This window comes from Eptatretus burgeri, chromosome 1 (genome assembly GCF_056783735.1).
Source record: "Eptatretus burgeri isolate ZD-2024b chromosome 1, Ebu_testis_v1, whole genome shotgun sequence".
Lineage (NCBI taxonomy): Eukaryota > Metazoa > Chordata > Myxini > Myxiniformes > Myxinidae > Eptatretus > Eptatretus burgeri.
Window position 1 is genome coordinate 124,319,178 of NC_140961.1, and position 27,328 is coordinate 124,346,505.

The 27,328-nt window shown below is 44.3% G+C and overlaps 1 protein-coding gene across 2 annotated transcripts in view; it reads right to left on the reverse strand.

Annotated features, from left to right (window-relative positions):
* Positions 1–27,328, reverse strand: part of IFT172 (intraflagellar transport 172) — a 445,633-nt gene that overhangs the window by 263,055 nt on the left and 155,250 nt on the right. For both annotated transcript variants that reach the window (XM_085896864.1, XM_085896871.1), the window contains exon 17: positions 329–465. In XM_085896864.1, coding sequence (XP_085752990.1) covers positions 329–465 — 137 coding nt within the window. The remainder of the gene's footprint in view (positions 1–328; positions 466–27,328) is intronic.

Below are 27,328 nucleotides of genomic sequence, written 5' to 3' on the forward strand. Positions count from 1 at the left end.
TTACTCTTCGTGAAAGACACCGTGGGATATTTAACATCCACCAACTAAAGCTGGCAGATGGGACACCAGGCTTAACAGACACACTTATGCCTCGCCCTGCCTGAGAAACACCAGGGTGACAGTTTATAGCTGGATCGAGAATCGAAACCAAGCCCGACACCACAGAGGCGAGGCTATCCTGTCGATGGGTCAGCAAAGTGTTTTAGCAAAATAAATATTGTTAAAATGGTTAAAATTTCCATGATTCTTCATCTTCTCTAAATCAGAGGCTTCTATTTATTTTGTGAGCAAATTATAAGGAAAAGGTTTAAAACAGCACAGCATTTACCGTTCATAATCTCCATCATCAATCGCTGTGCCAAACTCAATGAGGCCTTCATCGAGTGTGTGGTGTGTTGTCGTCACTCCATCGCTCACCGCTACCACCGTCTTTCCATCAGCACGCTTGACATCCACAATATCTCCCTGAAAGGTGAAGTGTCACGTGTTCCGGTTTGTTTTAAGACACAGAACCTCATAAATGATCTTAGAAATTGAATAAGATTCAAGAGGGATTGTTATTGTTCTGCATCCACTTATTCCAGGAGTACAACTCAACTTATTGTCTTTCTCTTTGAAATTAGAAAGGGTATTCGAACTTTCTAAAGATAGTCGTGCGGCTTCATATTATTTTTCAGGCTTGAATTTAATGGAGTAGGGGAAGGAAACTGTGTAATTACCCGTGAAATGAAAAGGTAATGATTGTGCTTCGCATCTTATTATATACGGGATAAAATAACTCTGTACAGTATTGGCATTGATGAAATATTTTCACATTCTGTAACTGGTCTAAAATGGCTGAACCTTATTTAAAACAATTGTTACCTCTGCCATCGAAGGTGGGTGGAGGTTATGTTTTTACCCCTATCTGTCTGTTTGTTTGTTACCTCCGCCACCAAAGGTGGATTGTTTGTTGCTTGAAAAATCGAAGATTTCACGAAAAATCGAAGATTTTTAAAGCATATTGGTCAGTCGATTTTGTTATTACTTGGCAAAAAATTTTTTTCACGAAGTATGTTGTTCTGTAGTGTTTGACAATCTGTCTGTCTGTCTGTCTGTCTGTATGCCTGATGTCTGTCTGTCTGTCTGTCTGTCTGTATAATGGTTACGATGGCGGGCTTTGGATCCAAGGGTCCTGAGTTCAAAAACCCACTCAGCTGTTGAATTAATACCAGGTGGGGTTGACACTGCCTGTTATCCTTCTGTGGTCGGCAAAATGAGTGCCAGCATGCTGGTATACTGCGTCGGAGTGGCGACCCGTCCAGGATTGTGCCCAATAGCCAAGGAGACTGGTTAAGCAGAACCAACGCTCTGCACAGAGTCTGGTCCCAATCTCCTCCTCCTCCTCCGTTCTGTCTGTCTGCATGTCTGTCTGTTTGTCACACGATTTTTGGCCACAGTTTTCAAGCAATCGTTTTTTTTCACAGAAACTTTGCAGAAGCAATCATTCACAGAAGCTTTGTGGACAGGTTGGGTGTGTGACCACGACGAATTAATTCGATTTTGGTGAAGGTGGGGATCCGGATCCAACTACTATAATTTTTAGTGATTCTTCACCATTGAGAGATTAGGGCAAAAAATGATGTTGTTGCGGTTCTGGAAACTGCTCTTGGTACCTCTCAAAGGTGTAACAATTTATTATGCACATGTCAATGTGTGATTCTTCACCATTGAGAAATATTTGGTCTATTTGGAAAAAATTGGTCTGAAACCAAATTGATGCCTCCAAGGTAATGGCATCCATCATAAAGTAGTCCCCAGACAGTTATTTCATTAATATACGTGCAGTTAGACCTTTCCCTCATGTCTAATGGGTCAAACGGGACGAAGTGCATTGTGTGGATCTCATAGTTCGGTCTGATTATATCTCTATCTTCATTCCAACTCTTTTCCTCTTATTCCTGAAATAAATCAAAGCAGGCACCACACCCAGATGGCCGCCTGTGAAAACCACAACACCCCTTAATATAAGAATGCGTCTTCATGGAGGCCAACAAAAAAAGCATCAACCACACGATGGAAAAATCCTCCGCTGCGAGAATACGGCGTGTAGAACCAAACAATAAATGGCAACGCTGTACAGGACGCACATGCGCTGGTTCACAACGGCGTCTCACCGTCGATTCTCGCGCGCCACCGTGTCCACCAGTCTCCTGCAGACGGCAGGCATCCTCCCGCACCTCCGCCTCGATGCAGCTGCCACCAAGTAGAGGCATGCTGTTTGGCCCGGATGGCTCGGGCTGTGTGGCGTATAGACGGGAGAAGCGGATTGATCGGCACCAACCGCAGCGTGCCCGGGGTGCCCAGGCTGGCATGCGGGACCAGAACACCCCCCCCCCCAAAAAAAACCTACTGGCTGGCACGGTCGGTCAATCGTGCAAGGTATTACGAGACCGTTAGCCTCATCTCCTCTCCTTTTTGCGCATTATCTCCTCTTCATCGGTGTGTGTGTGTGTGTGTGTGTATGTGTGTGTGTGTGTGTGTGTGTGTGTGTGTGTGTGTGTGTGTGTGTGTGTGTGTGTGTGTGTGTGTGTGTGTGTGTGTGTGTGTGTGTGTGTGTGTGTGTGTGTGTGTCATGGCGCTTGTCCTTGCTTAAGTTAAGAGTGCAGAAGCATTATATCAGAATAAGTCTGCTCTGTGTCTGCTTTTGTAAGTTGCTTGTTTTGTTGTCACACCACACATTTCTTTCTACCCCTGCTTAAACACAACAATAAACGACATTCATTGTGCCACATATTTTTCCTTGCCTGCCTGTAATAAATGCTTTTATAGAAATGTTCCCAGCTCGTTTTTGTCTTTTCTTTCATTGATCCAGCATGGTGCATATCCTCGCCTCGCCGGAACTTTATTCCCAATGATCCGTTATTTTAGCCGGTACGTTTCTTGGCAGTGTCGCTCGGCTGCATCTGATCTGGTAAGGTGACCCAGTTCGGACAAGGTGTGTCCCCCGGTAATTAGGTCACGTGATTATTTTTAGGAAACTGATATTAGACGGAGGACCCTAAGTCACATGGTTGAGTTATTGGCATTCACGGTCGGTTAGCGACTCGCCGCGTCACGGAGTTATCCGTTTGCGATGGCCTGCGATTCCGGAGAGTCTGGTGGAAAGATAGCTTCTGGGAAGATAGCTTCCGTCTTCTCACCCGACCCCCAGCTGCAGCAATATGTAGCACGATATCTCAAAAAGTTGTGGACAGATTTGGACGAAACTTGGACGTGTGTGTGTGTGTGTGTGTGTGTGTGTGTGTGTGTGTGTGTGTGTGTGTGTGTGTGTGTGTGTGTGTGTGTGTGTGTGTGTGTGTGTGTGTGTGTGTGAGACAGACCATGATGAATTGATTCAATTTTGGTGAAGATCGGATTGGCCGAATTTCTAAAATTGTCAATTTTCATCCAATTGACTTTCAATTTGAAGATTTGCATATTTGGTCGTTGAATCCAACCACCAATTTGTTTTTGAGATCCAAAGGTCAACACAGGCCAAAGTTCGAAAATTGTCAATTTTTACCCGATTGACTTGGAATTTGAAGATTTGCATATTTTGTCATTGAATTAATTCAACCACCAATTCTTTTTCAGGTCAAATATATTTTATGGATTTTGCAAGTATCGTGCTATGAATGCCATCTTTCTTGTTACTTGCAAAATCGAAGATTTTGGTGTCAACAGGTCAAAGGTCATGTGCCCTTTGAAAATAATTTTGCAGATCATAACTCGAGAAATAGCTAATGTTTTCTCTCGTGTACATATATATATATATATATATATATATATATATATATATATATATATATATATATATATATATATATATACATATATATCTCCATCCTTGCACCCCTCCCTCCCGCAGTATATAGCAACATTTGATGAGGAGTCGCTCCCCACCACCACCCTCCTCACTTTTTTCCCCCCTTCCGAGCTTACCCTTCTTCACCCATTCCGAGCTTCCTATCCCTCCTCCCTCCATCCTCTCTGCCTCCCATCCCTCTCTCCTCTCTTCCTCTTCGGTTTGTGCATCTCAGGTCGCTTGTATTATATACATGTGGTGCAAGCAGGGTTTCTAGCTTGGACGTGTTGTCACTGTGCACCCACTCTCTGGGGATGAATTATATTTGCGCATTTTACTGAACACTGAGCGCAGCTGTGGCAAAGCCTCACACATTGACATGTGCATAATAAATGGTTACACCTTTGAGAGCTACCAAGAGACATGCTGCCAGCTTGTACTTCTGCAGGATTATGGAGAGTGGGAGCTGGCCCAACAGGATGCAGCAGCAATGCAGTGGTGCCCCAAGATCAGCGAGCTTTATGTAAAACTGCTGCATTTTTGCCACCCAGAAAACCCACACACACTGTTCAACAACCACTGTCATGAACGATGGGATGACTTCATGCATTTGGTTCCAAACCTACCAGATGAGGAGTTCCTCAGTGCAATGGTGCTCCTTTACATTGAGCAACAGCTCCGTGAAGCAGAGAAGAAGCGTGCTGCCTTTTACCTGCCAAATGTGACTTGTGAAATGAGGGAACATGTCAACCAAATCATGTGCCTGCCTCAAAATCGCAAGGACAAGAGAGCAGGCATCACTAAGGAAAGTGTTCCATGTGCAGCAGTTCAGGAACAACATGAAAGTGCTGCACAATGGAAATAAACCCAGTGCTGACAGCAGATGATGATTGGCTGCTTCTGCTTGGCAACGGGACTCTGTCACATGATGATGATGATGATGATAACGTTGTCATCAGAATTGATAATCACATATGCCATGTAGTCAAAATTGCTTCAGAGACGGAGGAAACGGTAGCTGCATCACGCCAAGCATGCATTGACTGGGTGCACCCGTATTTGCCAAAAAAGGTACAAAGACTGCCATTGAATGGCAGAGCGGGAAATATTGGCACAGAACAATGTTGCTGTGGATGAGCTGAATATCACAATATCAGATATATTCCCATGTCAGGGGACAGCCTGTAACAGTGCTGAGAAACTGGTAGATGGAGAGATGTTACCACCAGGCCAGTGGAGTACCTCAACACGCTATGCCCTGCCAGGCTGTCTCCACACAGCCTCTCCCTTAAGCCAGGCATGTTACTGATACTACTCAGAAATCTCAAACCTCTTGAAAGCCTGTGCAATGGCACAAGGCTCCTTCTTCATGCTGTTCATAATGGGTGGCTATTCGAAGCAGAAATGACAGGTGGTGCCAATGCTTGTCATATTGTGTATATCCCATGCATTGCACTGGAATCAAATGAAGGCGACTACGTATTTGCATTGCAACACCGGCAGTTCCCCGTTCAGGTGGCTTTTGCAATGACAATCAACAATGCCCAAGAACAGACATTCAATATAAGGTGGCTGTGTCGCTGGAAGATTGAGTCTTTTCACATGGCCAGCTCGATGTGGCAGCATCAAGAGTTGGCCACCCAGACAATCTGTGCTTGGCTATAAAGGAGGCACAACATCGTGTGAATACTACAAAGAATGTGGTATACACTAAAGTGCTGTGATACAGTAAAAATGTGATGTGAATGTTTGCGATTAAATAAAAATAAAATAAAAAAAGTTTAAGACAAATGGGTTGTCGGGATTATGAGAGCAATTTTTGAGTGTTTTTTTTTTGTATACCTTGTCCAGGCTCGTGTGAGAGCTAACACACAACGCACATCACAAGGGGGAGGGGGCATGAGACAAGTGGGGAGGGAGTGAGAACGACAAAACAATTGGGGACAGAGACATTAGGAGATCTGTGGAAGGGAGAGGGATGGGGCGGGGATCACGGGGTATAGAAGATGGACATTACAGGGACTTTCAAGAAGGAAAGCAGGGAATTTGAAGGAGGTGGGCTTGGGTGGATGATCGGGGGTAGAAAAGATCGAGGATTTGGATGGAGGATAATAATAGGTGGTGGTGAACAGCTGCTTTGAAGGCCTGGAGGGAAGAATGGGAATGAATAGAGTGAGGGAGTTTATTCCAAAGGAGGGGGGAAAAAGAGGAATGAAAGAGTGAAGATGAGCAATGATTCGTGATTTTGGTAGTTTTACCAGAAGGGGGTTGTGGGTGGACCTTGAGCGCCCTGCTGAAATGTGGTGGGGACAAATCACAGAGAGAGCAGGGGGGGGGCGAGGCTGGAGAGGAGACGGGAGAAGATAGAAAGACCACCAACCAGCCTGCGGTGATTGAGTGAGAGGCCCAAAGACTCAGCCTCATTGCGGGAGATGCCAATGATCCGAAATGCCTTGGTTTCGACAGCCTGAAGCCGAGAAAGGTGGGAGGCAAGAACACCAGCCCAGAGGGGAGAGCAGTACTCAATCAGGCTGCGGACAAAAGCTTTGTAAGTGGTCAGGAGCTCAGGAGGGCCGAGGAAGGACCTTGCACGACGGAGGATTCCCAGTCGGTGACTGGCTTTGAAGCCGAGGTTTGAAATGTGGCTTTCCCAGGAAAGGTCATGGCAGATAGTGAGAGCCAGAAGCTTGAAAGAAAGGACTTCTTCCAGAGGATTGTTGAGAAAGTGGATGGGGGGGGGTTCTAAACGGTCCTTTCGAAGAGACATAGTGAGAGTGTGAGATTTGTCTGGATTGAAAGACATGTTCCACGTGTTGGACCAGTTTGTGATTTTATCCAGATCTGCAGTGAGCGAAGAAGCTGCTGCTTGCCGGTCTGAGGGATGACCGATGGTACGGCAGAGGGTGGAGTCATCAGCAAAGAGATATAGAGGATTTTCCAGAGTCGGAGAGATCATTGATGAAAACCATAAAAACAACAGGGCCCAGAACGCTACCTTGAGGAACTCCAGCCTGGACAGGAAGAGGGGATGAAAGAACTCTATTTAGGGCCACACGGTGACTGCGACAGGAGAGGAAGTCTGTGAGCCATGAGTGGAGATGGCCTTGGATACCATATGAAGGGAGTTTGGTGAGGAGGGCAGGGTGCCAGACTGTGTCAAAAGCACATGATATGTCCAGGGAAACGGCTCGGATTTCCTGTCTGGCATTGAGGACTTCCATCCATAGTTGGGAGAGCAGAAGCAGCATATCCAGGGTAGAGTGATCTAGTCTGAAACCAAATTGTTGATCAGAAATCAAGCCATTGGAGAAGAGGAAGGATTTAATGTCTGAAGTGATGATGGATTCCATAACCTTGCTGATGATTTGGAGAAGGCTGATTGGTCTGGAGTTGCAGGTATCTGTTTTTTTCACCTTTTTGTGCAGGGCAGTAATGTTTGCTGATTTCCAAGCAGATGGCAGATGACTTTGAGCAAATGAGAGGGTGAATAGAACAGAGAGAGGGTGAGCAAGAGCAGAAGAGCAGGCTTTGAGGACACGTGGGCTGATGCCATCTGGACCGGTTGCAGAATCCGAGTCGAGATTTGACAGCAAGCTCTCCACCTTGTCAGGAGAAAAGGACACAGAGTCTCGGGACAGATGGGTGCGACTGGGTAAGGTGGGTACAGAAAGCGATGGGTTTCGGACACAAGATTTAGATGCAAACATGGAGTTTAGGCATTCAGCCTTTTCACGTGCGGTATCAGCAGTGCTGCCATTTGAGGTAAATGAGGGGATGGAGGGGGAACATACACCAGAAACAGATTTGATTAGATGCCACCAGGATTTTGAGGAGGGAGAGAGGTTTGAGAGTTCAGACTTGAGATGAGAAAGATGTTGTTTTCTGACTCTCCTGAGGGTAGATACACACTTGTTCCGAGTTTTATGGAAGGAACTGAGATTGCCCTCAGTTGGGTTTGCTTTCCATGAGGCAAAGGCAAGTTGTTTCAGGACAACTTTCTCACCACAAGCTTCAGTGAACCAAGAGCGGGCAGAAGGGATGGACAACTGAAGACGAGAGGGGATAAATCTGTGCATGAGGGAGAGCAAGTTTCTTTGAAAGAATTCCCAGGATGAGTTGATGTTGGAGAAAGTAGCGATAGTCGACCAGTCTATAAGTTTGATGGCTGCTCGGAGACCCTGCCAGTCGGCTTGAGTGAAATGCCAGAAGCGACAGTGGTGAGGTGGTTCTCTGATAATAGCCAGAGAAATGTCCACTTTAACAAGGACGTGGTCAGAAGAACAGATTGGAGCGAAGGAAGAGAAGCAGATATTGTCAGGGAAATTTGTCAAAATCAGATCCAGAAGAGATGGAGTACCATTGGTTGAGATCCGGGTAGGGAAGTTGACCGATTGAGTCAGTCCCAATGAGTCGCAGAAAGCTTTTGCTGAGGTGCCATGACAGGTGAGAGAGGTACCCACACCGAGCCAACTGGCATGATGACAATTAAAGTCGCCACATATGAGGAAGAGAGAGTTTGAATGAGAACAATGAAGTTGGTCCATGTTTTCGGATGGTGAGTTGCAGTATAGATGGAGCCATCACTGTTCGGTGGACGGTACAGTACACATATAAACATGAGGTGGGAGTGGAGGGGAAGCCGTAGCCAGAGGTATTCATGGGGGTGTGGGGGAGTGAGAGCTGTGCATGGAGAGTGAGGAATAGAGTCTTTGATGGAGAGTGCAACTCCTCCACCAGGACGAGGCGTAGGTCTGTCATAACGGAGGAGGGAGTAACCAGGGAGAGATACTTGGGAGTCAGACACGTCTTTCCGGAGGAAAGTTTCTGTTCGGCAGATTATGTCTGGTTTGTCAGTGGCAACCTGTATGGAAAGATCTGAAAGGTTTGAGCGAAGGCCCCGGATATTTGAGGTCCACACTTTTAATGCAGAGTTGAGGTCCCGATGGCTTAGTGGTGTGTGTGTGTGTGTGTGTGTGTGTGTGTGTGTGTGTGTGTGTGTGTGTGTGTGTGTGTGTGTGTGTGTGTGTGTGTGTGTGTGTGTGTGTGTGTGTGTGTGTGTGTGTGTGTGTGTGTGTGTGTGTGTGTGTGTGTGTCATTGGTTGTTATCGCCAAATGCGGGTTTCAGAATGTGGAACAGAGTCCTCCCAGATCTCGAAGTATCAACCTCTGTTTCAGTAAGGGATCATGATTCATGGATCAATTTGCGAAGCTTTCCCCCTCTCAAAGTTTTGTTCTGAGGGATCTTTTGAGGATTGTCACCAAGCCCTGGACAGCTTCCAACTGCAGTTAGTTTGTCGTAAAATTCCCAGGGATGGTTTTTAATATCTCTGTGAGGTTCTTTTTCTCATCTCCATAGCTCCAACAATTACTTGTACAATTTTGGATCTCTTTATATTCCAGGATCTTTTCACTTCATTTTTGAGATCTTTGTATTCCGTCATTTTCTTGATTTCTGCATTGTTGAGGCCAAAATCTCTGGGTACTGACACCTCAACTCACAATGCCTTCTTTTCCTTTTTGTACCCCAGTGCTATGTATCTGGTCACAATGCTTTTTGTCTGATCATGCTTGACAGGATCATTCAGTCGTACGTGAGCATTACTTCCTCGTTTTCAGTAATTGCCTTTAGTTCATGTTTTGATGAGTTTTCTGAAAGTGCGACATTGAGATTTTCGTGGATGTGCCAGTGGATTACTCTACATATCTTGTTGCGCCTTTCGGTGTAAACAACTGCACTGACATTAGTTTTTTTACATCCCAATAAGAGGTGGCTCATGCTTTCTGATTATACCTTACAGAACCTACACTTGTCCGATTGACTCAGTTCTGCCATTTTCTTGAAGCCATTGGTGTAGTGTCCTTGGTCTTGGGCAATTATAATGATTCTTTGTCTATTCCCAACCTGCCCAACTCTTTCTTTTTATACCTTCATGCTCTTTTGGCCTTTTTTTTGGGGTTTTTTTTCTCTCCAAGTTCTGGATCCAATCTGCCTCTTTGTTGTATTATTTTGGGTCCTCGTAGATTCCTTTCGCAAAATTTTCAAGTTTATTTTTCTCGGTATTATTACCATTGTAAATATTTGATTTATTTTCAATAAACCCCGATTTATTTAAGTTGCTTGCGTTGTCCATTTGCCGTGGGTTTGAGTATAAACTCCTGTGCTGTACTTCAGTCTGCTACGTGCCGTTGCCGCCCTCCCGCCCCGCGCGTGCCATGATCTCCCATGAATCTCGGCTGTAAGCCTCCAAGGGAAATAGTTTGGCCATCTGTCCAGGTAGGGGCTAACCCCCTGGACATGGCAATATGTTTTGCTTCTGTTTCTCGAGTTTGCGGTAGAATATTTTCAGGATGTTTTCAAACATGCGGTTTTGTTTTCTCCATTTGTTGACTTCATCATGGTTTTTTTATTATCATTATTATTGGGGAGTCAATCGAGTCTAAAAAAAAAAAAATTGAGATTTTTCTACCCTTATTATCAGTATTTAAAATGGCGATTTCAGTTAATACAATGGCGATTTCGATGAAACTTGGTTGGTAGGTTCATACCATGACCGAGTTGTGTGCAAATGAGAACCGTTGCTATGGACACCACCGTTGCCTAGCAACGGGACTTTGAAATATTAGAAAAATCAAAAAAAAATTAATTTTTTCGAAAATCAAAAATCGGGCCACGAGCGACTGTGGGCAGTACATTCAGCCATATTGTCAAAATTTTCCAGCCGGATCCTATGAAAATGTCGGAGAAGATAGACTTTGAATGAACCCTGGTCGAAAACAATAAATAAACGAAGTTCGTTATATCTCAGAGACTATGAGTCAGATATACATGAAACTGGTATGGTAGGTTCATGGTATGTCCTAGTCATGTGTGAGAAAGAACTGTTGCTATGGACCCCTCCGTTGCCTAGCAACGGCCGACTACCCATGTCCGCCTACCGGCTTGTCTGTCTCTCTGTCTGTTCGGTCCAGTGCTCCGTTAATACAATGACGATTTCGATGAAACTTGGTTGGTAGGTTCATACCATGACCTAGTTGTGTGCAAATGAGAACCATTGCTATGGACACCACCGTTGCCTAGCAACAGGACTTTGAAATTTTTGAAAAATCATTAAAAAAAATATTTTTTCGAAAATCAAAAATCGGGCCATGAGCAACTGTGGGCAGTACATTCAGCCATATTGTCAAAAATTTCCAGCCGGATCCTATGAAAACTGTCAGAGAAGATAGACTTTGAATGAACCCTGGTCAAAAACAATTTAAAAAACGAAGTTCGTTATATCTCAGAGACTATGAGTCAGATATACATGAAACTGGTACGGTAGGTTCATGGTATGTCCTAGTTATGTGTGAGAAAGAACCGTTGCTATTGAACCCTCCGTTGCCTCGCAATGGCCGAAAAACTTCTAAATGTGGGGGTATTTTAACGAAAAAAACAATCTGCAGCATTAACCCTTGAAGCTAGAATCATGAATTTTCTTGTGCTTAATCCTCAGGTCATTCCCCATCAAACGGGCCGATCGCGTCAGGTTCTATTGGGTAGTCGACTACCCATGTCTGCCTACTGGCTTGTGTGTGTATTGTGCTGAGACTTTAGCTTGGTCTGTGTGCTCGATTCGGTTAGATTTACTCCTGTAGTATCTGTAGTATCCGGATTGCAAGTGTAACCCTTAAAGCAGGATTGGGTAATGATGTTGCTGTGTAAAACGTCCTGTCGACATGTAAGACCAGATGGAGGACTTTTGGGCACAAAGGCATAAAAAGCCCTGCATGTACAGCCATGGAATATCCCATGAGCCCTTAAAGAGGGCTTTGCATGGCCCCTTAATGAGGACTCTCTGTGGTGACTGGTAAAAAGGTCTTTTGGAAAAACTCCTAGTGGGTGAGACAATGAGGTACCACCCGAGACGGTGAGCACCAAATGAGAGGGACCAGTTGCATGTGGTAAAGGCAGTCTCTGTGGGAAGTAAAGGCTGTGTCCATGCATGCAGGCACAATTAATCAGTTGGATTTGAGCTTTGGACCTAGGAGAGGCAACATCTCTCTGTCTCTCTCCTCCCTCCCTCATCACCATTTCCTCCTCCTCTTCATAGGGCCCTGAACTGCATTTTACCATCACCAACCTGCACGACCCCCAGACCACGTGCCCTTCTCAAATACTCGCCCGCTCTGTTCCCCTTTCATCTATGAGTCTGGTATTTTGGTGCCAGAGTTGGGATTACACTTGTCGAAATGAAATGGTGGTGTCGCAGATTACTTGCAGAAATGGTGACGGGATATTCCTGAAGGAAGATCATGTCAAGAGGGTATTGGAGGTGAGGAGGGTGTCTGACCGAGTGATGAGTGTGAAGTTGGAAATTGAAGGGGTGATGATGAATGTCATCAGTGCATATGCCCCACATATGGGGTGTGAGATGGAATATAAAGAAGATTTCTGGAGTGAGTTAGATGAAGTGGTGGAGAGTGTATCCAAGGATGAAAGAGTGGTGATTGGAGCAGATTTCAATGGACATGTTGGGGAAGGGAATAAAGAGGATGAGGAGGTGATGGGGAGGTACGGTCTCAACAAGAGAAATGTGGAAGGGCAAATGGTGGTAGAGTTTGCAAAAAGAATGGAAATGGCAGTGGTAAACACGTATTTCAAGAAGAAGGAGGAACACAGGGTGACATACAAGAGTGGAGGAAAGTGCACACAGGTGGATTACATCTTAAGTAGGAGATGCAACCTGAAAGAGATTAGTGACTGTAAGGTTGTGGCAGGGGAGAGTGTAGCTCGACAGCATCGATTGGTGGTCTGTAGGATGACTTTAGAGGTGAGGTTGAGGAAGAGAGTGAGGGCTGAACCAAGGACCAGATGGTGGAAGCTGAAGGAGGAAGACTGTTGCGTGAAATTTAGGGAGGAGGTGAGACAAGCATTGGATGGTGGTAAAGATGGGTGGGATGATTGGGCAACGACAGCAGAAGTTGTGAGGGAGATAGCTAGGAAGGTACTTGGTGTGACATCTGGACAGAGGAAGGAAGATAAGGAGACTTGGTGGTGGAATGAGGAAGTACAGGAAAGTATAAGGAAGAAGGGGTTGGCGAAAAAGAAGTGGGATAGTCAGAGAGATGAAGAAAGTCGGCAGGAGTATAAGGAGTGGCGTCGAAAAGCAAAAAGAGAGGTGGCTAAGGCCAAGGAAAAGGCATATGACGAGCTGTATGAGAAGTTGGATACAAAAGAAGGGGAAAAGGATTTATACCGATTGGCAAGACAGAGGGACCGAGCTGGGAAGGATGTGCTGCAGGTTAGGGTGATAAAGGACGCAAATGGGAATGTGCTGACGAGCGAGGAGAGTGTGTTGAGAAGGTGGATGGAGTACTTTGAGGAGCTGATGAATGAAGAAAATGAGAGAGAGAGAAGGTTGGAAGAGGTGGAGATAGTGAATCTGGAAGTGGGGTGGATCAGTAAGGATGAAGTGAGGACTGCTATGAAGAAGATGAAAAGTGGAAAGGCGGTTGGCCCAGATGGTATACCAGTGGAGGCATGGAAGTGCTTAGGAGAGATGGCAGTGGGGTTGTTAACCAGATTGTTTAATAAAGTCTTGGAAAGTGAGAGGATGCCGGAGGAGTGGAGATTAAGTGTACTAGTTCCGATTTTCAAGAATAAGGGTGATGTGCAGAGCTGTGGAAATTACAGAGGGATAAAGTTGTTAAGCCACACCATGAAGTTGTGGGAAAGAGTAGTGGAAGCTCGGTTGAGAGGAGAGGTGATGATCTGTGAGCAGCAATATGGGTTTATGCCAGGAAAGAGCACCACTGATGCGATGTTTGCTTTGAGAATGTTGATGGAGAAGTATAGGGAAGGCCAGAAAGAGTTACATTGTGTGTTTGTGGATTTAGAGAAAGCTTATGATAGGGTGTCAAGAGAGGAGTTGTGGTATTGTATGAGGAAGTCGGGAGTGTTGAAGAAGTATGTGAGGATCGTGCAGGATATGTATGAGGACAGTGTGACAGCGGTGAGGTGTGCGGTAGGAATGACGGACCGGTTTAAGGTTAAAGTGGGATTGCACCAAGGATCGACTCTGAGCCCTTTCCTGTTTGCAATGGTGATGGACAGGTTGACGGACGAGATCAGACTGGAGTCTCCATGGACCATGATGTTCGCGGATGACATCATGATCTGTAGGGAGAGTAGGGAGCAGGCTGAATCGAGCCTTGAGAGGTGGAGGTACGCACTGGAGAGAAGGGGAATGTTAGTAAGTAGGAGTAAGACGGAGTACATGTGCGTAAATGAGAGGGAGGGTGGTGGTATGGTGCAGTTGCAAGGAGTTGAGGTGGGGAAGGTGGATTGGTTTAAATACTTGGGATCAACTGTCCAAAGTAACGGAGAGTGTGGGAGAGAAGTGAAAAAGAGAGTGCAGGCAGGATGGAGTGGGTGGAGAAGAGTTGCAGGAGTGATTTGTGACAGAAGGGTAGCTGCAAGAGTGAAGGGGAAAGTATACAAGACGGTAGTGAGACCAGCCATGTTGTATGGTTTGGAGGCGGTGGCCCTAACAAAAGACAGGAAGCAGAGCTGGAGGTGGCAGAGTTAAAGATGCTGCGATTCTCGTTGGGAGTGACGAGGATGGATAGGATAAGAAATGAGTGTATTAGAGGGACAGCGCAGGTAGGACGGTTTGGAGACAAAGTGAGAGAGGCGAGATTGAGATGGTTTGGACATGTGCACAGGAGGGAAACGGAGTATATCGGGAGAAGGATGTTGAAGATGGAGCCGCCAGGCAGGAGGAGAAGAGGAAGGCCAAAGAAGAGGTTCATGGATGCGGTGAGGGCGGACATGCGGGTGGTTGGAGTGTCAATGGAAGATGTGGAGGATAGAGCGAAATGGAGACAGTTGGTCCGCTGTGGCGACCCCTAACGGGAGCAAGCTGAAAGAGGAAGAAGAAGAAGAAGAAGAAGAAGTTGGGATTACACTTCATTTATTAATCTTGTCTTTAAGTTCAGGTTTTCACATCCTACCTCCCCCATTTGGATGTCTTCATGTGCCAGATCTGCCCGAGTGTTGTGGTCTCATGATCCCCGTGTCAAAATCATTTGTAATAAACAATTTCAATTATAAGAATCGTTTCCCACGTTTTTCTTCCCACACGTTTCACAGCCAGGTTCGACTTTCATTTGGGTGATCCTTTGGGAACTTATTATTAAGAACGCAGTAATTTATAACATGGTTTCGGAATCCGCGGTGGTCTTAGACCTCCGACTCAGAGCGTTCCATCTTAACGGACCCAAACTGACATGACAATATATAGATAATTAATCAAATGTTCATAGTTCGTTATTTTCTCTCTCTCTCTCTCTCTCTCTCTCTCTCTCTCTCTCTCTCTCTCTCTCTCTCTCTCTCTCTCTCTCTCTCTCTCTCTCTCTCTCTCTCTCTCTCTCTCTCTCTCTCTCTCTCTCTCTCTCTCTCTCTCTCTCTCTCTCTCTCTCTCTCTCTCTCTCTCTCTCTCTCTCTCTCTCTCTCTCTCTCTCTCTCTCTCTCTCTCTCTCTCTCTCTCTCTCTCTCTCTCTCTCTCTCTCTGAAATCCAAATTAGGAAGAAACATTGGTTAGCACATGGAGGTGGAGGCCACATGACGATTGGTGCTCTTTATTTAAAACCAAGCAATCAGATTGTTCGGTTGCATTCCGGCAAGACTGCCTGGTGTGACTGTTTTGTTAAGGCCCAGCCAGATTACAATATATAGAGTTGGTGATATTAGAAGAGGTGCCAGCCAGTGCTATACACTCCCTTATGGGATATCCTGCCAGCTCATCTTCTGAGGGAATCCACTCTGTGCTGATGACAGCCAGGGAAGCAGAAACACATGCATGGTTTGATACCTTTCCCAAGTGGGTGGGCTCGTGATCTTGCCATTAAAAGACATCTAAAGCCTTTGTCGGCTGACTGATGCTATTGTTTGCAGTGTAGCAGAAGACACTGCATACGCAGTGGGCAGTTCTGTGTTTTTCACAGGCTACAACTGAGCTGGATTATCCATTTAATGTTGATATCTATCCTACTATTTGCAATATAAAGTTCTTAACTGGTAATGGGTACCTAAACATATGTGACATATATGACAGCCACTCCCTGTTGGTCAGAACCCCTGCAGCAAGTGCTAGTGTGGCACAGGTGTTCCTGGTAACCATTCCAGTGAAGAAGTCCGATTTGGCATATATATTTATTTCTGAATATTTTCAAATATCCACCTATTGTCAATTAGAGAGCCACAAACCTATGTGCCATGCCAGCACTTGCTGCAATTGTCTGACTCCAAACTAACACTGTGAAGTGCAAGTTATTTTAAGTGCCTAAGACTTGGTTGTGCATATGGTTGTATAAACTGTGATGGGGTCAAGCTGGGGCTTAGTTTCTATTATTCAAAATAGACTATCGAGCACTGGAATAAATGGAGAGTTACCATTAAGTGCTTGGACTGGTAACTCAATGAACATTTCCAAGTCTGCGGAGAACGATTTTTTTCCTGATTATTATATCAAGGTAAATATGGTCTCGCCATGCAAGACATTGAACTATCTTTCATTGAAATATAAAAGTTGGATATGTGAAAAACAAGACCAGTCTTTGAGATAATTGTACATCTTTACAGGGGAGAATAATAACCACTCTGTCACCAGACTCCAACATATTAGTGTTCATTGACCCCTGTAGAGTAAAGTGATGTAATTTTCTGTTACCCTGGACTTAAGTATCTTAATTAAAATAAAAAAACAGATACTGGCATTGGAACACCCAGTGTGCTCTGCCATGTATTTCACTGCCAAAATATGCATTTGGGAACATTAGGGGAGGTTTTATAAGCTCAACAAGAATTTCCAAGCAAGTTGCTTTTTACCCCGCCAACAAAGCAAAAAACAGAGTGAAGCAATTGGTTCACTCTGTCTGTTTGTCTGTCTACAGACTTCAGTCTGTGATCGAGGAATTACTTACTTTCAATTGAATATTATATTTTGAACACTGGAGAGCATGAATCAGAACATGAATCAGAACATGAACTTGCATTCTATCACTACTTTGGCTCTGAATTTGGCAAATTGTACAGAATCTTGTCGCGAGCATGCGTACATACAGAGAAGTATGGGATTTGTTTTAGTCTGTCTGCCTGTCTGGCAGTCAAACAAAATTGAAAATCATTCCAAAAAGGAATGATGTCATAAAGGGCACAAAGAACAGGCAAAATGTGTTAAATAAGGTGATGTAAAAGATCAATGGTGGTAAACTTCTGAAAAAAGTTTTTTTTTTCTTCAGCTTTTAAAACCTTTATTTTATTTCAATCGAATTATATACTTCAACAAGTGACCTTTCCGAGTATTTTAAATATCCACCTATTCATTAGAAATCCACAAACCCATGTGTCATAAACAGCAATTGCTGCAAGTGCCTTAACCAACAGGGTGAAACTAGTTATTTTAAGTGCTTGACAATTGGTATGCATATATTTATGGAACACAAATCGCTTGTTGGCACTTCAAAAAAACCTTCAGTTTTGCAGTACTTCGACAAAATATTAAACCATTTTATGCTATCTCAGTACTTCGACAAAATATTAAACCATTTTACGCCATCTCGACCAATAAAAATTGCCACTGGCGAGATTTCCAAGTGTAAGACCACTAAATTATCATTATGAAATAGTTAAAAGATATGGTAAGTCAGATTTTAATTCATTTTATATCTTTTTGAAGTTTTGTGCATTTCATATGTATTTTTTTATTGTTCGGCTTGTTTACTGGTGTTGTATGGGATGCAAAAATAAGTGTTGGAACGCATCACTCCTTAATTACAGCAATTCTTCTGGGGGAAAATTTCCCACTATCCGGCATTTCGTTAGAAGTCCAACTTTTCTGGAACTTTTCTTGGACGTATCGCGAGGACCCCCAAATGCAGGTATTCACCTCTTAATTGTTATGCAGCCATGAACTCATGTGCAACACCAAAATTTGCTGAAAAAGGTAATGACAAACAAAAGGAGCACCTGATCTTTCTCAGTTGTAGCTGGGAAAGAAGATGTTAAAGTTAAAGTGCACTTTTGGCTTTGTTGCAGTCAATGAAAGACACAGAACTACCCACTGTGAAAAATGCCGGTGTGACACACAGGTCTGACTACTTAACAGTAAAGACATGACATACACCACCGGTCAAAAGTTTCAGAACACCCCTATTTTTCCAGTTTTTACTGAAATTTAAGCAGTTCAAGTCCAGTGAATAACCTGAAATTGTACAAAGCTAAGTGGTAAACTGCCAGAGGTTAAAAAAAGTTTAGATTACCAAAAACTGAAAAATAATGTAAACTAGCATAACTCGCGCTCTGCGCGACATGTTGGGGTGGGTGTGTTTGAGAAAGGAACTGATGCAGAGCATCAGCAGTAATTTTACTTTAATGCAGTAAGTGGAATACGATTTCACTGTTTCAGAACCATTTTATTTACTTTTTTTGTAGTTTTTTTTCATGGTCTTTGGTCAATATACCACCTCATATGGTCTATGGTCAATATACCACCTCATATGGTCTTTGAGATAATGTAAGCCGAATATCTCGTTCCTCGAGCGCAGAACAAAGTCGAAGATAGCGCGACATGAAACCACAAACTCGGAAATAATATATAAGATTTCAGAGTTGTTAAAAAAGGCCCTTTTCAGGGAACATGTAATGAGTTAGCAACTGCAGCTGTTCTGCAGCAATGGAAGTAACTTAAGCCTTGAAAGTTGATGCAAACAATTCCTACAGGTATCCCAACTTTTGTTGATTAGTTGCAAAGTCTCTGTCTGTATAAAAGCAGTGTAGAAACAGACTGTGTTGCTCCACCCTCTGAAGCATTATTTGGACAATATTGCACTGCAGGAAGTGGTATATTGCTCTCATAATGGCGAGAAAAAGACAATTAACAAAGGAAGACAGACAGACCATTATAACCCTTAAAAGTGCAGGTCTTTCCTTTAGAGAAATTGCAAAAGAGCCAAGGTGTCAGTGAGTACAGTTTCCGACACCATCAAAAGGCACTTGGAAACTGGAGGAAACTCTGACGGGAAGAGGTCTGGCAGAACCAAAGCCACAACACAATCAGAAGACAAGTTTCTGAGAGTCAACAGCTTGTGTGAAAGGCAGCTCACAGGACAGCAGCTTCAAGCACAGCTTAGGGCCCTGTCACACCTTGACGTATTAGCCAGCGTATGGCAACGTATCAAAATGTATGTAAAACACTGGCGTACGCTGAACTATTGATGTTTTTTACAGTTTTGGGCGTATTCATAACGAGTTGGACGTATGCATAACGTATTAGTAACGTACACAGAATGTTTTGATAACTTATAGATAACTTATACCAACGAATGCTTAGCATGTTGTCGGTGTTCACAACGTATGTCCAACGATAGTCTAACGTATGCATAGCATGCGGCAGCGTATCACCGACGATCACGTGGTGTTTGCTATTAATAAGCTGCCGCTCAATGATTTAAATCATAACCGCACTCGACATCGAAGTGTCAACATCACCGTCATGCCCTGTCACACCTTGACGTTTTAGCCAGTGTATGCCAACGTATGAAAAATTTGCCGAATACGCTGGCACACGTCGAATACGATATGGGTAAGTTTTGTATACGTTAAGAGCACGCTGAAGCACGCTGGCATACGTCGTAGTGCGCCGAGCTCGTTGACAAATTTTAAGCATGCTCAAAATTTGTCGACGTATGCCAGCGTACATTCCGCATATGCTGGCCATAAGTTGCAGGCACGTTATGCGATCGTTGACACACGTCGACACACGTTACTTGTAAGATACTCATAAGTCGAAACACGTCGAGGTAAAGTTTAGCGTACCCAAAACTTATTTCTAACCTATGAGTAACATGCTTTGAACCTATGTATAACGTATCTCCAACGCATATTGACGTATGTAGACGTATTTGATTGACGTCTTCCGGACGACCACAGAACTTACTGAACGTGTTTCTCACTTACAGCTAGCGTATAATGGCGTATTGGCTGCGTTTAGGGGAATTGGTATATAAAAATGGGCTTCACAGGAGGAACCCGTCAGTGTTTCAGACTCCATGGTGACTAGATGTCCATGTCAGTAGTATCAGTAGTAGTCGTAGGTGAGCGCCTCAGCAGTAGTTGTAGTATCAGTAGTCGTCGTAGTAGTAGTAGTATCAGTAGTAGTAGTAGTAGTTGTAGGTCCATGTCAGTAGTAGTAGGTGAGCGTGATGGGGAGGGTGTGGGTGATGATGGATCCTCCTTGCGTCCGCATCCACGGCCACGGCCAGGAGACTTCTTTGCAGCATTCTTCGAAGTTTTCTTTGGCATCTTTTTTGTTAATGTTTTTCTTCGCTGAACTATTGATGTTTTTTTCAGTTTTGGGCGTATGCAATCCACCATGTATGCAATTATAGCAAAAAATGAGTTGGACGTATGCATAACGTATTAGTAACGTACACAGAACGTTTCGATGACTTAAAGATAATTTATACCAACGAATGCTTAGCGTGTTGTCGACGTTCACAACGTATGCCCAACGATAGTCAAACGTATGCATAGTACGGCAGCGTATCGCCAACGATCACGTGGTGTAGCCTATTAATAGGCTGCCGCTCAACGATTTAAATCGCTGCTGCTCGACTATTTAAATGGACGCTGCTGCTCGACGATTTTAATCATAACCAAGCTAGACATCGAAGTGTCAACATCATCGTCATGCCGAAGAAAACTTCGAAGAATGCTGCCAAGAAGTCTCCTGGCCGTGTCCGTTGGCGCGGACGCAAGGAGGATCCATCATCACCCACACCCTCCCCATCACGCTCACCTACTACTACTGACATGGACCTACTACTATGACTACTACTACGACTATTACTACTACTACTACTACTACTACTACTACTACGCTCACCTACTACTACTACTGATACTACTGACATGGACATCTACTCACCATGGAGTTTGAAACACTGACGGGTTCCTCCTGTGAAGCCCATTTTTATATACCAATTCCCCTAAACGCTGCCAATGCACCATTATACGGTAGCTGTAAGTTAGAAACACGTTCAGTAAGTTCTGTGGTCGTCCGGAAGACGTCAATCAAATACGTCGACATACATCAATATGTGTTGGAGATACGTTACACATAGGTTCAAAGCACGTTCCTCATAGGTTAGAAATAAGTTTCGGGTACGCTAAACATTATCTCGACGTGTTTCGACTTATGAGTAACTTACAAGTAACGTGTGTCGACGTGTGTCAACGACCGCATAACGTGCCTACAACTTATGACCAGTGTATGCCGAAGTGTGAGTCATACGCTGGCATACGTCGAAAAATTTTGAGCATGCTTAAAATTTGTCGACGAGCTCGGCGTACTACGACGTATGCCAGCGTGCTTCAGCGTGCTCTTAACATATACCAAACTTACCCATAACGTATTCGACGTATGCCAGCGTTTTAAAAAAAATTTTCATACGTCGGCATACGCTGGTTAAAACGTCAAGGTGTGACAGGGCCTTTAACACTGGTCGAAGTAAGGAAGTCTCAGTTTCAACTGTGAAGAGAAGACTTCGAGCAGCAGGTTTGACAGGTCGAGTGGCAGTAAGGAAGCCATTGCTAAGATGGCAAAATAAGAAAAAGAGGGTTGCCTGGACCATGAAGCACTGCCAGTGGACTACAGAACACTGGAAGAAGGTCTTATGGACCGATGAATCAAAATTTGAAATCTTCGGTTCATCACGCAGGGGTTTTGTATGCCGTCGAGTAGGCGAAAGGATGGTTCCTCAGTGTGTGATACCAACTGTCAAAAATGGAGGAGGAAGCGTGATGATCTGGACCTCTTTTGCTGGATCCAGAGTCAGCGACTTGCACAGGGTGACTGTCACCCTGAACCAAAAGGGCGACCACAGCATTTTGCAATGCCATTCAATACCCTCTGGTCTACGCCAAGCTAATCAGGAGTACATCCTACAGCAAGATAACGACACAAAACATACCGCCAGGCTATGTCAGAACTACCTTCAAGTCAATCAGTAAGAGGCTTCAAATCATGGAATGGCCAGCACACTCTCCAGACTTAAACCCCATCGAGCTGGTTGGGGATGAACTGGACAGAAGGGTGAAAGCAAAGCAACTGACAAGTGCAACACATGTGTGGGAACCTCTGCAAGTGTTGGGAAGAACTTTCCAAAAAATATTTGATTTCCATTGCAGAAAGAATGCCACGAGTATGTTCGGCTGTTATATATGCAAAAGGTGGCTACTTTGATGAGTGAAAATTTTAGATTAAATTTTGTTCAACAAAACGATTCCATGATTTATTTTTTATCTGCAATTGCCTTTTTTGTTCTATGCTTTAATTTCGGAGTACATTGAAACATTAAACTGCTTAAATTTCAGTAAAAACTGGTAAAATGGGGGTGTTTGAAAACTTTTGACGAGTAGTGTATGTATAATAAAGCAGGAGTGTCTGTCTGTCTGTGCGTCACCAAACGACTCCCTCAGTTTTGGGGCGAGCCCCACCAAACTTTATGTGGAACCTTTTGGGGTCTCAGCAGGTGTCCGAAGATGTGTGGGAGGTTTTAAAAATTTCTCAATACAATTATTATTTTGAGTTTCCACCCATACGTAACTGTTCTCGCTCCAGATGTAAACTCATTCACGGCTTCGGCATTTGCAGTTTCACCATTTACTGCATGTGGACACATTCGCTGGTTCTGTAATATCTCAATGCAATTGTGATTTTGTGTCTCCACCTGAATGACACCGAATTTTCTCCATCCTATGGTGGGTGGGAGGTTTCATAAATTTCTGAATCTAATTATGATCTTGAGTTCCCAATCAAAAGAAGCTGCTCTCTCTCTCCACATGCAAACAAATTGACAGATTCGGCATTTGCAGTTTTGCCATTTACCGCATGTGGAAGCATTCACTGGTTCGGGTTTTTTTTGTTTTTTTGTATACCTTGTCGAGGCTCGTGTGAGAGCTAACACACAATGCACAGCAAGGGGGGCATGAGACAAGAGGGGACGGAGTGGGAAGAACAAAACAGTGGGGAACAGAGACATTAGGAGTGGTCAGGTATGGGAGCATGTGCCAGAACAGCGCGTCACTGCGTCCACTTTCCGCCGGTACTCCAGGGGCCTCCGTCTGGCCATCCCCCAGGCAGATGCCAGGCCCATCCCCATCTCCTTGAGATGATGGTCAACCTGCTGCAACCACGAGGCACGTGGTCGGCCCACTGGCCTCCTCCACTCATGAGACTCCCTCACTGAGAGAATCTGGTGAGCAGGATCAGCGTCAGGAAAACGAGCCACATGTCCATACAGCCGCAACTGACGCTCACGGACTATGCAGGTAACAAATCTCATCCGAGTCTCTCTCAGCAACCGCTCGTTGGACACAAAATCGGACCAGCGATAGCCAAGGATTCTCCAAAGAGACCTGGTACCAAAGGAATTAAGTCTCCGTCTCAGATCCTTGCTCAGAGTCCAAGTCTCGCATCCATAGAGCAAGACTGGAAGTACCAAGGACCTGAAGACTCGGACTTTCGTCCTCCCGCACAGGTAGCGGCAGCGCCACACCCCATGATCCAGTGAATCCATGACTCCCCAGGCCCGACCCAGACGTCTATTGACCTCTGACTCACAGCCAGCAGAGACATGAATCTCTCCACGACCTCAACATCCTCACCACAAACAGACACAGACAGGACAGCAGCATCCAAGATGTCACCGAAAACCTGGATCTTAGTTTTGACCCAAGAAACCCGTAATCCCAGCGGCTCCGACTCCTCATTCAGCATCTTGAGGCCCCCAAAAGGATATCTAAAGTCTCCGCAAAGATGACTGCATCATCTGCAAAATCAAGGTCCGAGATCTTGACATTCCCAAACGATGCACCGCAGCTTGATCTCTCCAACATCATCCCTAAAATCCAGTTCATACAAGAGCTGAAAAGTGTGGGAGCCAGTAACAATTGGAAATAAGTCAGAGATGGTACCACCACACTTCACAGCACTCTCAGTACCAGAGTAGAGTTCAGACATCAGATCGATCAGTTTTGGTGGCACCCCACGAAGACCAAGAATCCTCCAGAGGACATCCCGATTCACTAAATCGAATGCTTTACAGAGATCAACATAGGCTGCAAGCAGCCCCTGCCGAAACTCTCGCCTGCGTTCGGTGAGGACACGAAGTGCAAGGATACGGTCAATCGTTGACCTCTTTGGTGTAAAGCCTGACTGCTCTGGACGCTGCTGCTCAAGCAGATGGTGGTGAACCCTATCAAGAATTATCCGAGCAAAGACCTTGCCCGGCACTGAGAGCAGCGTCACCCCTCGGTAGTTGTTGCAGTCTTGGCGATCACCCTTTCCTTTTCAGAGAGGAACAACAAGGCCCCTCTTCCAATCAGTTGGGATGTTGCTTGTGTTCCAGGCAGAGCACAAAACTGCATGCAACGACACGAGTGCAGCATTTCCACCAGCCTTGAGAAGTTCAGCATGGATGCCACAGATCCCTGGAGCTTTGCCCCGTTTCAACTGGATCACCGCAGCCCGTGTTTCCACAAGTGAAGGTGGACCACAGTTAATTCGAGGGTCAGCAACAGGGATTGTAACACCCTTGATGTCCAACTCGACAGCTGGGGGATCAGCCTGGTACAACCGCTCAAAGTAACCGGCCCAGCGGGCCTTCACTTCAGACTCCTCTGTCAAGAGCCTACCACTCTCTGCTCTAACTGCAGTGCTCCGAGGGATGGGCTTGGATGAACGCAATGCGCGAATTCCCCTGTAAGTGGGACGAGAATCACCTGTCCACAGGTGATGCTCTACCCCCTCACAGATTCCTCGCACATAGGCCTGCTTGTCCACCCTCAGTGCACGTACAGTTTTATGCCTCAGCTCCCTGAACAGCTCAGCTCTGCCATTCAGCCTGGCCCTGCGACTCTGGTCAATGGTATCTGGTGTCCCTTGAGAGACAAAATTCTTCTTTGCCCTGCGGTGAGTTCCAAGACATCCATCGGCACCATCAAGGACGGTGGTCTTGAAGGCACTCCACAACTCATCAGGACCCCTCAAAGCACCCAGACTCCCCAAGTGTCCACTCAGCCTGTTCGCAAACTCCTCAGCTTCTCTCTCATCCCTGAGCTTGCCAACATCCAGCCGAGGCTGGGATGGTACCATTCTCCAGGATTTAAGGTGCAGCTTTAGAGTTGCTACAACAAGCCTGTGGTCAGTATTGAGGAACTGAGCACTCCGGTAGACCTTGCATTTCTGGATCATCCTCCAACGACCGTCAATGAGGACATTAGGAGTGGGGAACGGTGATATCTCAATGCAATTATTTTGTGTTTCTATCCATACGACACTGATCTTTCTCCCAAAGATGGAAAGATAAGGAATCCAGTCTATCAACATTTTTTTGCAGTGAATTAGATTGTCCAAGTGTGGTTCGGCATTTGCCGTTTCAGCATTATCCGTGTGTAGACCTTTCCATCAACATCACACCACGTTCGCTTGAGCCTTTTTTTTTTTTTACATTTTTCTGAAATAACCCATTTCCTTCATCATGGTAAATACTATAATACATACGAGCCAATCCTCCCTTCCCTGCTGCTCACAATGGGGCAAGATTTTTTTTTGGGGGGGGGGGCGGGAGGGGAGGTGTTTTCCTGAAGAAGGTGTTTCCAGGTGGGAAAAAAAACCTGAAAAAGGTGTTTTCAGCTCTTGTGCTGCAAATTATGTGGACAAAAGCAGAATCATACAATCAGCAAGTGATGCAAGATTGAGTGAACAGTGACATTTTTCATGCCGAAGTGTCATTATCTTAAGATAAACTGCTTTTTATACAGTACTAGATGACCAGTGAACCCGTTGGGTTCCCCTTGCGACAGCGGTTGATGAAAAGAAAAAAAAAGACACGAAATTTTAATTTTATTTAGTGGTCAAACTTTAACTTGAAGAAAATTTGAGCATTTACCTCAGGAGTCATCGTTCAACGAAGCACACGTCTAAACTCAATTTTATTTATAAACCAACATGGAAGTATTTGATCAAAATGGCGATGTTTATTTTATACTTAAAAATAAATCGTTCTTTGGCTATACGAAATGTTTGAGATTTTAAAATAAATCATTTCAAGAAAAAAAAAGATAGCTCCAGCCAACTATACCACTGAGGTTGTTTGCATTGATCAAATTCTCCCGAAGGAGTACTTGACTAAATCAGGAATTGATTTTTTAATAATTTTTTTAGTTGCCCGATTTTAATGAAACTTGATACTGTACACCACAGGAGAATGGTGAGTTAGGTGGCACTAAAATGTTTGCGCTATCATGTACCGTTTTGGCTGTATTTCAGGAACATTCATACAGACAGACATATATACAAGATGAGAGTTTTAGTCATATATATATAGATTTACTGACAAAGTAGGAGTTGAAATGTTCTTAATTTATACATCCAAGTGTATGAATCTTAAGCTAAAGTGTTCCATTCCATTCACTCCATCCAACCTGGTGGTTTGTTTTTGTCTCAATAAATAAGACCTATGTACCTTATCTACATTGACAAACACCATTACAATCATGATCATGGTTCTGAACACGTTTGCAGGAAATGTGCACAATAAGTGTCTCGTACTTCTAAACAATGCCATCCTCGTTCAAGATGGCACAAAGGTGTTGCATCATGGAAAATTAATTCTTTTCGATTGAACGTTAAACTGGCTTTTCTGTGAGCATACATTATGGTCAAGAAATAAAGACAGAAAGCATAATTCTCATTGTCAACTGCATATTTTCGTTCCCAATGGTGTTGTTTTTTCTCATGGAGGCAAAGTTTTTATTTCCTGTTTATCCCAAGAATGGAGAACATTCAAAGATAAACAAAGAAAAGTAGGAAGAAACCCTTTGATCATCAAACATCATTTCACCTGTTTCCCACCAAACCAATGTATAACCAGATATCTGCGATCACAAAGCGATCACCGAGAGTAAGCCTTCCCTGGCACCAGCGATCCAATGATGGCCATACTATTTTTGGACCGCCATCTGATCTTGAACTTTGACGTTTTGGGATAGAATATCAATTAAGAAAATGTTTTGCCTTCTATAAATCTATCCAGTCACGCAACATCATGAAAATCAGAGGAAACTTATTTAAGTTATGATCAAAAAGGTGTTTTCAGTTAATTCGGTCACAATCCAAAAAGGTAGGCCAAGGATACCAATAAAATACCAGGTGCACAACTTCAGTGCGGATACACTCGTATGATGTAAGGACATCATAGAAGGCAAAGCAGTCTGAGATTTCGCATTGGTAAAATTGAGCGATGCCAAAAACATATTTGACCTTGACCTTTAACCCGGATGGGTATGATGTAAATTAATCGCAAATGCTGCTTGCTCAAGGCTCTGAAGGGAGAACAATTTCATTCCGATCAGACAAACTTTAATCGAGTTATGGTAAAAATTGTTAAGTTGTCTAT